This window comes from Mastomys coucha, unplaced genomic scaffold (genome assembly GCF_008632895.1).
Source record: "Mastomys coucha isolate ucsf_1 unplaced genomic scaffold, UCSF_Mcou_1 pScaffold8, whole genome shotgun sequence".
Lineage (NCBI taxonomy): Eukaryota > Metazoa > Chordata > Mammalia > Rodentia > Muridae > Mastomys > Mastomys coucha.
Genome location: NW_022196914.1, coordinates 65,610,786 through 65,622,325, shown reverse-complemented (window position 1 = coordinate 65,622,325; position 11,540 = coordinate 65,610,786). Strand labels below are relative to the sequence as shown.

General features: G+C 38.9%; 1 protein-coding gene and 1 long non-coding RNA gene across 5 annotated transcripts in view; one reads left to right on the top strand and one right to left on the bottom strand.

The window, feature by feature from the left end:
• LOC116083784 overlaps positions 1-11,540 on the bottom strand; it is a 104,831-nt gene that overhangs the window by 27,780 nt on the left and 65,511 nt on the right. The window lies entirely within an intron of this gene.
• The window catches only part of Rnf180 (ring finger protein 180), a 172,889-nt gene that overhangs the window by 98,035 nt on the left and 63,314 nt on the right, over positions 1-11,540 (top strand). For all 4 annotated transcript variants that reach the window (XM_031360552.1, XM_031360553.1, XM_031360550.1 and 1 more), the window contains one exon: positions 7,968-8,193. In XM_031360552.1, the coding sequence (XP_031216412.1) occupies positions 7,968-8,193 (226 nt within the window). The remainder of the gene's footprint in view (positions 1-7,967; positions 8,194-11,540) is intronic.

Sequence of the window (11,540 nt, the reverse complement as noted above, 5' to 3'; positions counted from 1 at the left end):
TCAACCCTATCTTAGCATTTTATTCAACCAGCCCTGAAGTGAAACTTCCTGCATTGATTGGTTCTCTGTATTCATCAAAAGCAGGGGTTTGCAGGTGATATAAAAAGCTCTTCTAGTTATTCCTAAAATATATAATTTTTGATGGCTGTTATGGAAGCTAGCATATGTTAGAACTCCCAGGCCGTCAAATTTGGAATATGTATTTATGCAAATTTAAAGTCATAATCTGAGACAGAAATATAAATTCTTATGACACAACAATGACATTTGTAAAAGTTTGCATTTCTTTAAGAATCATATATTTAAAGGATTCTGAAAGATATATAATTAAAATAACTTCCATATGCTGTTTTCTTAATCATTGCTATTATCTAATAAGCTTAATATCTAAAGTCTTTCTATGACATAATGTGAATGCTATGTCAGTCTTATAAAAATAAAGTAGTTTTGTGAAGAGGTTAGATAATATAATGAAACAAAAAGAATTTATTCTGAGTACTAAGCGTATTCTATAGATTGGGTATTTAAGAACTGTGATATTTTCATCATCTTAATTAAATATTGTCTTCCATGCAAGATATACCAATAATGCATAACATGTATTTGTTTGGTCAAATACTTTGTCTAATCACATTTCTTATGTAGGCTAAAAAAAAATGAATCTTAGTTTATGTAGGGTCAACATTCCATCCTCCCTAGCCTGTGTTTTAAAATTTCTAGTGCTTTCCAAGTATCAGAATGTTGGTAGAAGAGATGAGTAGTAGGCCTGACTGATGCCTGTTGAGTACTCCATCCCCCAGTTCTGTGTAGTATCTTCCTTGTGCTGGCTAACCAGCTCTTCCTGTCTACTCAGTGATGTCTCAGCACCATCCTCCGTTGTTCCTTACTCCCCTATGTAGGAAAGAATTCTGGACCCTTGCTTTCTCTGTAATTCTGAAGATGGCACCATTTGGGCTTTGCTTGCCTACACAATTCTGGGCAATATTCAACTTAGAACTAGGAGAAGCATGATGATCAGGTAGAGCTCTACCAATGTCTTGCCATAGCATCTTTATGTAGTGTGTGTTGTGTGCAATGTCTTGCCATAACCCTGCAGCATATTTATCTTGTGTGTGTTGAATGCAAGGAGACAGGATTAGAGGAGCCTGACAGAGATTCCCCAAATCCATCACTTGTGCTGAAAATAATACATACACTTTGAAAATAAAATGCTACACAATTTACCAATTTAACTTCTTTGTTAACTACATACTGTGTATTATCCATTTCTTGGGATACCAAAATATTATCTGCTTCTTCCCAAAGAAGAGAGAGGGGTCATGGATTAATAAGACTCCAAACAACAACAAAACCCACCTTGGTTCATACATACATGTTTTTCTGCTGCAAAGAAATACGGGTAAGGAACAGAGCAAGGGAAGAATCCTGTAACCTTTAAAGGACAAGAAAAACGACAAGACCAACAGACATGTTAGCCTTTGCTCATGAGATGGGATACAGCGTGCATGACTTTGGAGGAACTGCATTAGTGTTTTCTGGAGCCCACTGATAGATTTTGGTCAAAGGTGGTACTGAGTCATGTTCCTCTCCTAGTAGACTCCCAATGATACCTCTTACCTACCTGGTAATCAGAAACAAGGCCTTCTATTGATTGATTGATTGATCTTCATAAGAAATGGAATACTTCATTTCAAAAAAATGTGAGCTTAAGATATGATTTATTTAAGACATTAGAGAAAAAAGTTGAAAATGTTCCTTATACAACCAGTGTTAACATTTGTTTGCTCACGTGAAGATTATCTTCTGCTGACTTTTTTTTTAAATGTCTTAAATCCCCAGTGCAACCACTCAACTTCCAAGTCCTTGAAATCCCCAAATTAATCATTGCCCCTTCCTTGCACTTGGCTCTTACATCCCTCCCTTTTTCAAAAGATTTAGTTTTAGGTGTGTGTGTGTGTGTGTGTGTGTGTGTGTGTGTGTGTGTGTGTGTGCATGTGCACATGCTTGAGAGATAGGGCCTGTATGAGTACAGGTGCCTGCCTAGTCCAGAAGAGGGTGTTGTGTTGGATCTCCTGGAGCTGTAATTACAGGAGGTTATGAGCTGCCTGCTGTGGGTGCTAGCAAACAAACTTGTGCCACCATACACATTCTAAGCCACTGAACCATCTGTAGTGTCTGATGTCACTGAGCCTAGTTGTAATTCTTCTTTTAATATCTTATAGGTATCTCAAGCTGTTATTTCTTTGGCATCTGCTCCTAGAGATTTCTGTGTTCTTTGGAGAGCATTGTGATACCTTAAATCCTCATGTATTCTTTGTGTTCCCAGGAGACATGTGAATTTCTAGGAACTTAGACATCTCTACTTAAAGAGTTTCTGACTTAGTAAATGACCTACTTCTGAAGATGTGCCTTACAGTGCCTATTATACACTATCACTTTTAATCTACCTGAGTATATTATGATCTTTCACAATTTTTTTATGGTTAATGATATTGGGCACAGTGTATACAATGAGAAAAGGCGGGTATTTCTGAGCAGCCCAAATGCAGACAAGTAGCTCATCTCACAAGATGGCTACTGTTTAGCATTCTTGGCAATTTCTGAGTCACATGGTATGATACCCTGTCTCAAAGCAAAGCTGCTGTGCCAATTTCAGGTTATGTACCTTAGTGGGCTACAAGCTTACACAGTTTGTGAAATTCATATGGTGCAGATTGCCAGCATCCACAATGAACAGTATCCTGGGGCTTTCTCTGACTCATAGCCCTACAAACAGGAGACTCATTTCACCTCATGCAAAGAACCAGACTGACAAATACTATGTTTTGTTCCCATACTATGCTTTGACACAGGTCTCTGACCATGAAAACATACCAGTCCCTCTCTTGCTCATCTTTGGTGGACCACCAATCACTCATTTCAGAGTGTACCTATTTTACCTGCTACTTTGGTTCATTTTGTAAAAGAGGAGGTTTGTGTTAGTTGTCTATTTAGCATCTTAAATCTCTAAAAAAAAATTAAACTACAACCACAATGTGTTGCAAGTGACATCCTCCATGAGGAAATACTTAGTTGTTGTAGAAGATCAGAACCCAGGGAGCACTTAAAGTTTCTAATAATCTTGGCACATGCCAGAAGGAATCTTTGCAATATTCTGTCTAATCTTAGCTTTTTGTTCTATTTGATTTCAGTTATCATGTCAGTAGACATACATTAAATTACTTTTAACATATGCCCACCACTTTAGACATAATCACAGACACTAGAAGCTTGTCATACTAATATATGAAGACACACATTTGGCTCTCACTGACTTTTACCCAAGAATCCATAGGGAATGCTGCCTTTAATCTAGAAAGGGTTTACTGGACACCTCTGTTTACCCTTGGGATTCTGCAATGAAGGGTTGGACAGTTGTACACCCCATTTGATCTTTGACTCCAGATTGGCCTTTGTTTCTGAAACATTTTAAAGTACCTTATCGACTGAGTATAAGAAACAGTTGTCTTCTCTCAATGCTATCAGTTATAGAATTTCTTAATGTTCTATTCCTCCTTTCATGCTTGGGATCATCTTTTTCTTAAACTTATCTTTTCCTTTTTACCATGTCACATGAGATTAACAGCAACCAAGTCACATTAGTAAGTTCTTCCTAAGCTTGCTTTACTCACTGTCTGACTCCTGGTTTATCAGAGGTGACAGTTTCTCTCAAATGCATGCCACAACATAAATGAGTTGTCACTTTCTAGCACCTCGTAGCAGTTTACTCACTACATGAATGTGCAGTATTTTAGACTGTGTTGCATTGGTACAAATGTTCCTGAGCACGTTTTCTGTTCATCACTGCCAGTGTGATAATGGACTGCTCCTAATTCCCAGAGGCTACCCACAAGAGAATCCTTTCTTGAGTTCCTTTTTGTTCTCTGCAGTGTTTTAGTGATGTTTCAATCCTTGTATCTAGATGATAAAGCAGCCACTGTCAGTCACCTGGAAGAATTATAAACATTATGCTAAGGAAACTGTTGAGGTACAGTTTTCTTTACCTTTGCTCATTTTTTTTCTTGGGATAGAGTAAGTGGACAGCCAAGCTTGATGTCTGTGAGTGGACAGATTAATTCCTTTGTAGGGTTAGAAGCATATGAATGGTTGCATGGAATCCTCATCTACCCCACCCATGCTGCATTTCCATAAGCTATAACATAAAGTTCTAGAGTTGTGGGTGTTAGCCAGAACTCAGCAACTCCCTTAAGAACGGTTACATAAACATCACCATCTACTTCCTGTGGGGTTATTACATTTACTCACAAAATTGTAATGTGTTTAATACTCAGTTTGAAAATCTAAAAGTGAGGACTAGTGTTGTTTTCAACAGGTAAAGGAGCCTACTACCACTCTTGATGACAAATGTTTTAGAGTCAGGCTTCCTACGATGGGAGGAGAGAACCCACTTCGCCAACTTGTTTTGTGGCCTGTGGCACACACATGCACATATACAATAAAAAGATACATGTAAAAACTAAACATTAAAAACCTAAAGGCTATCTGAGAGAAAAGAGTATTGCATTGATTAATATATTACAGTAAGAGGTAGACTCACTAAGGAAAAGCATGGATGTTAAAACCAGAACCAACTTTTTTTAACTGGGGAAACTATACAAAGCTAATGTGACTCTGAAGGTGTTTGCTTGTTTGTTTGTTACATTATTTCTTATTCTGTGTGTACTGTAGGTCAGAAGACAACATGCAGGGCATTAGTTCTCTCTTTCCACCATGTGAGTAGTAGGGATCAAACTCAGGTCTCTGTGCTCAGTGCCTTTACCAGCTGAACCATTTCACCAGCATAGTGGAACTCCTTTTTAATAGAAGGAAAATCTGTAGACTCTAACAAGTACAATACAAAAGACATTTTGAGAAATGAAGTAAATTTAAACTAATAATGATAAACACACATGCAGAAAGATCTATATATAAGAGAATATGTATTACCTTGTTTCCACTAAAAGAGTAAAAATAGCCAATAGGTAATGAAATCCAAACTATCTATAAATCATTATTAAAAACTGTCGACCCTGAATCAGTGGATAGGAAACATTTCACATAACTCTTGTTACCCCCCTCCAAAGACCATTTGCAGGCAATGAAAGATAGTTACAGCCCTTTCGCACCTAGCCTGGGACAAGCTTTCAAAAGTCTCAACACAAAACTCTAAATATTTTGCATAGTTATTATTCAATTAGTAATGATCAGTATATATTTTTAATTTGGCTTAAAATATGAAACTTGTAATATTTCTGAAACAGTTATGTCTTTAAAAGATTTACCTAAATCGTGCTAACATTTGACATAACTGAGGTAGTGGTTAGGTGTTTAATAATAAGTATAGGTCAGATCCCAGTACCCACATTGGTTGGTATCTACTACCTATAACTCCAGCTTCAGGGCTCTGACAGTTCTGGATTCCTGGTCTATCCAAAAAAAATGTTGCTGAGAGATCATGGGAAAACAGTCCAAAAGGTGTTCTCCATATGGCTGCACCCAAGGCTGCTAATGTTTGTGCAAGGAGCCCCCACCTTGTATTAAGAACAGAAGGTAGGTTAGTGGGCTGAAGAGAAGGTAGGAAGTAAGAAGCAGGGGTCATCTACAACATGGTGAGTCTCTTAAGAAGTTCTACTGTTGAAAGAGAGAAGAGAAAGCCAGCTCGCTAGAGAGGCAGTGTTTCTTTACACATTTGTTTGGGTGTGAAGGTTGTGGAACCTGCATGTCACATTCACTGAGAGGACTGGGCTAGCTGAAAAGAGAGTGAGCAGCAGGAGTGAAAGCAAGTATTGGCTCAAATGAAAACAGAACTGCATCCAGATAATCTTAAATGCTTTTCTAATAAATGGGAAAATAAACCATCCTCTGAGGTGTAAGACTTTTATTATAAAGATTTCTAATGCATCATAATTTTATCCATAGACTCAATAGAGCTCAAGTAAAAATTGTAGCTTCTAAACCATGACATGAAAATGTAATTCTAAACTGTCTACACTTATGAAAATGGTCAGGACCAACCATCGCACTGTTGTGCTGTTACAGGATTTCAGCAATCAGATGCTGAGTCTTACTCTAAAGTTGTAAACTATGATTATGGGACAGGAAGGACAATACACTAGTGGGCTGGGATTAAAAAAAACAGACAGACTCCTGCTGGCAAGGTAACATGTCATTGTAGTGCATAAATGGAAATGCTTTCTGAAAAAAATGCAAAATCAATTAAGCAAGAGGGTGATACCTGTCTGTAAAGTTCACCATCTGTAAGAATCATTCTCAGATACATAATATCTTTAAATAATACAAAGTGTAAAATAATGCAAACTTAATGACCCTGGAAAAGGACAATAGTTCTTAAATAAATTCAAAATGGGAAAAAAATAAAATAAAAATGTGATCCAGTTAAGAATGCATTCCATCAAAGGATGATATAAAGATAAAAAGGCAAACTAGAGTAGAGAAAACCATGTATAACACATTTACTCAGGACCAACAAATAACTAGGTTAAATTAAAATGTCCCCCTGCCTATAAGAAAAGTAAAATTTCAAATTAAAAATAATTACCTCAAACTCAGCTGTATTCTTTTATGAAATGAGAATGACCATGGGAAATAAATATATCTAGATAAATAATAACTTATACCATAGTGTTATTACAACCCAATCACCAGAGGATTCTTGGCACTGCAATACAAATACCGTAGACTGGGAAATCTATAAGGGTAGTAATGTCTCATACTTTGGCAGGCAGGAAAGCTCAGAGTCTAGGTCTTAAAAAGGTCAGTGTCAGATGAAGCCCTGATCTGCAATGCAGTCGTCACTGACAGACGAATGGAAGCATGAAAGGGATGAGATTCACTCCTCAGCCTATACACGAGTTACTAATCCAATTCCTGAGAGTTCTGCCCTATGGCTTCATCACCTATGTGTCACCCCTTCATGCTGTTGCACTGAAAAATGTTCAGTAGAAGCTTTCAAGAGATGAACATTCAATGCGTAATAGAGGGTTCAGTTGTTAGTTTCTGTTCAAGCCTCTTTTGTTTTCTGTATATATCTATATCTCCCTGCATATTAAGAGCTATTTAATAAACCCAATGTCCATTCAAATACTCACTGATCATTAAATTTTGATTGTTTTTCCCTGAATATATCCTAGCTTGAGAAAACCTTCCCCAAAACTTCATCAAGACCTACAGAATCTGGGGTAAGAGAAGATGAGATAGAGTAGATGAGGAGGAGGGTGGCCATAGTTATCATCTTTTAACTCTGAGCTAAGTGTTTGCAGTGGATCACCTGGTCTAATCCCCACAGCTTCACAGCTTGGGCCAATCTGAGGTTAAACAATAGGAATTTTTCCTCTATACTTTATGCTGCCTCTCCCCAACTATTGCATGTGGGAAGAGAAGTTCCTCATATTTCCTAGCCACAAGCTAATCCCATAATCAACCCACATTGCTTTGCTAAGGCTACCCTCTGACATTCCCTTAACTTTGACACTTTTTTGTCACTGAGGCCCATAAAGATGTAAGTGGTAGACTGGGAAGAGTTCCAGGTACAGTGTGAGAGGGAAGAGAGATTGATGGGCATCATGAGAAGATGCCATGGTAGCATCCTGTAACCGATGGCAGTCACCATTTTGGTTAGGGGTGGGAAGATGTAATCCCAGTGTTGGTAAATATAACACTTAACTTGTACTGGTCAAAATCACAGGTTACTTAATATGCTTAGGTATGGTTTAGTGTTTTATGTAGAAATATTCTATTTTCTGTTTCTTCTCATTTTAACAGATCACACTTCTATCACTTGGAACATGTTACAGAAACAGATACTATAGGCATCTCATAAATATTTTAATTTTAACAAAATACAAAGTCACCCTCTCTCAGGGGAATCCAGCCTCATACTATGACAGTGTTTCTCTTGTGTGTTACAGACGGTGAGTAATGAGATGAGTACAGATGAGGAGACTGAGTTCCCAGAGGAGAAGGACAGCTACATGTGTGCAGTGTGCCTGGATGTGTACTTCAACCCCTACATGTGCTACCCCTGCCACCACATCTTCTGCGAGCCCTGCCTACGGACTCTGGCCAAAGACAACCCTGCAAGCACTCCCTGCCCACTGTGCCGGACAATAATTTCTAGAGTCTTTCTCCAGACAGGTAATGTTCTCTTTCATTATCATAGTCAAGTAATGTTTTCTGATTATCTCTTGGCTTTAACTCCAAAGGCATCATTGTGAAGTCAATGAAAATCACCCACAATGTGATTGCACCTCTCCCAACTAATAGTGCTATCCCAGAACCACAGGTGAAAGCAGGACTTCCCTGCTGACCCCTGTCTCTGCACTCTGATCCTGCTAAGCATCCTACCCTGCTGTTGTTATATCTCTAAAGACACCTCCATGATGACAAGGAGTTTACTCTTGTCGGCCTTCTGTTGCTTGTTTCTGTGTTCCTCATGTCTGAGGAGAGTTACCCAGACTACCAAATCTCTGAACCAGGAATGCCTGATGTTTGACACTGTGACTTGATGTTCTTAATTATGAATGTGTTGAGCCATACCTATCCAAAGATGCTGGTAGCCACAGGCAGACCTGAGGCATCTGTTCTAATCATTCCTAATGTGGCTTTTTCTTTTTAAGTGAGTGGGAATAATGTAGGAATGAGGATCTGTTTACCTATTTCTGTGAAGATGGTGATAAGCCATCTTATCCATGTTGATGGATAGATAGGTACAAACTAATGCACATGAACATAGACAACTAAGGGAAGTACAGTGTTCACTGTCTTCTAGGAAGGAGGGGCTTTCTATCTCCATGTTTTATCCTCAGACCAACAGAGTCAAGTGGAGATCAAGGTATGTACTTTAATAGTAAAAGTAAAGACTTTAAACAGAAGTTTTATTCCCTGAAATAAATCAAAGAGTCTACCACCCATCTGAATGAAGCAGTGAGCTTGGATACCTCAACCCAACCCTCTGTACAAAGGCTTGCATTCTCTCTAGTCAAACAGTGATGTGAAAGTACAGGTACAACCCTCTGATCTGCCTAGTACAAGGAGATTGTTGCAGAATCATTGCACGTCTCATGACCAATTGTGTGCTTACAATACTACCCAGCAGAGAAATGTGGTCAGGGCCCAAGTCTCTCAGCAGTTTCTCCTCCTTTCGTGGCAGCATAACCATCAAAGATGGAAAGAAGAAACTGTCCTTAAAAAGGCAGAAGCTTACAGGATGTTCCTGTGCTCTATCTTGGGACTGGAACATTGATGAGGGAAGAGAGGGTTCCCGGCCAGCGTGCCGTGAGCTAACAGGAGAGGGGAGGGCATCTTACCCTCAGTGTTGCCACCACCTACCAAGAGCTTGTTTTAATGGGATGCAGCTGTTTCTTATGTCCTACCTCACAGGATCTCACTAAGCACTGTGGAGTTTTCAGATACATCTTATCCATGTCTTCTAGGATCTCGTTTGATACAGATAGCGGTTACAAAATGTATTTCCTTCATGACGTAAACTAATAATGACTAAATTCTCTCTTGGTTTGTTTTCAGATTTTCAAATAGTTATTTTAAAATAAGTTGGTTTAGTAATATTAACAGTCTCTTTAAGAGGAAACTGTGCATGCTTTTGTACTGTTCATTTATAGACTGATAAAATAGAGTCCTTACTACCTCAAAATGATTTGAGATAATTTATAAAGTATGTCAATGAAATACTAACATAAGGGAAGTAATAGTTGAATAGAACACAGGCTATATACAGGCACAGGTACAGATGCATATGACCTGTGGTCCTCACAGTAACTACAGGTTTGCTATCAGTAACTACAGGTTGGCATAAGCCACAGGGTCCTCACAGTAACTACAGGTTGACATTCAACATGGGGTCCTCACAGTAACTACAGGTTGACATACACCATGGGGTCCTCACAGTAACTGCAGGTTGACATACACCATGGGGTCCTCTAAGTAACTACAGGTTGACATACACCATGGGGTACTGACAGTAACTACAAGTTGACGTACACCATGGGGTCCTCACAGTAACTACAAGTTGACGTACACCATGGGGCCCTCACAGTAACTACAGGTTGACATACACCATGGGGTCCTCTAAGTAACTACAGGTTGACATACACCATGGGGTCCTGACAGTAACTGCAGGTTGACATACACTGTGGGGTCCTCACAGGAACTGCAGGTTGATGGAGTTCTAAATGTTCTGACACCTAACAAACAATAGAAGTAAGTGTTTGAAGAAGTGATTTTCATGATCCATTAAAAGGACAAATACGAATTTTGTTTTATCTACATGAAACTTCAATGATAACTTAGTTATGGTGTTTAATTCTCCATGAACCTGTAGAACTAATGACAGATAATGAATGTCTAGATTTATTGGATACATAATGAAAACATTCTTTTTTGTAAACTTCTTATTCAATTTATGATTTGAATTTATGTTTAAACATTTAGTGAACTTTCTTTTTTTTGGCTTTTTTTTATTAGATATTTTCTTTATTTACATGTAAATTTCTCCTTTCACAGTTTCCCCTCCAAAAAACAAAGAAACAAACAGAAACAACAAAAACAAACCCTTGTTGCCTCCCCCATCCCCATGCCTGCCACCCAACCCTCTCCCACTTATGGCCCTGGCGTTCCCCTACACTGGGGCACAGAATCTTCACAGGGCCGAGGTCCTTTCCTCCTATTGATGATCAAATTTGCAATCCTCTACTATACACATGCTGCCTGAACAATTAGACCCCTCCATGTGTAGTCCTAGGTTGGTGGTTGAGACCCTGGGAGCTCTGAGAGTACTAGTTAGTTCATATTGTTGTCGTCCTAAGGGGCTGCAAACCCCTCAGCTCCATTGGTCCTTTCTCTAACTCCTTCACTGGGGACCCTGTACTCACTTCAATGGATGTCTGTGAGCCTCTACATCTGTATTAGTCAGGTACTGTCAGAGCCTCTCAGGAGATAGCTATATTTAGGCTGGCTTCCTTCAGTCTCTGCTTCCATAGTTAATCTCTGCAACTCCTTCCGTGGGTATTTGGTTCCCACTTTTAAGAAGGAAAGAAATGTCCACCTTTTGGTCTTCCTTCTTCTTGAGTTCCTTGTGGTTTATGGGTTGTTCTTCCTGTATTCCAAACTTCTGAGCTAATAACCACTTACCAGAGAGTGCATACCATGTTTGTTCTTTTGTGATTGGGTTACCTCACTCAGGATTATACTCTCCAGATCCATCCATTTACCTAAGAATTTCATAAATTTCTTGTTTTTAATAGCTGAGTAGTACTCCATTGTGTAGATGTACCACAATTTCTATATCCACTCCTCTGTTGAGGGACATCTGGTTTGTTTCCAGGTTCTGGCTATTATAAATAAGGCTGCTATGAACATGGTGAAGCATCTGTCCTTCTTACATGTTGCAGTATCTTGTGGGTATATGCCCAGGAGTGGTATAGCTGGGTCCGCCAGTAGAACTATGTCCAATTTCCGGAGGAACC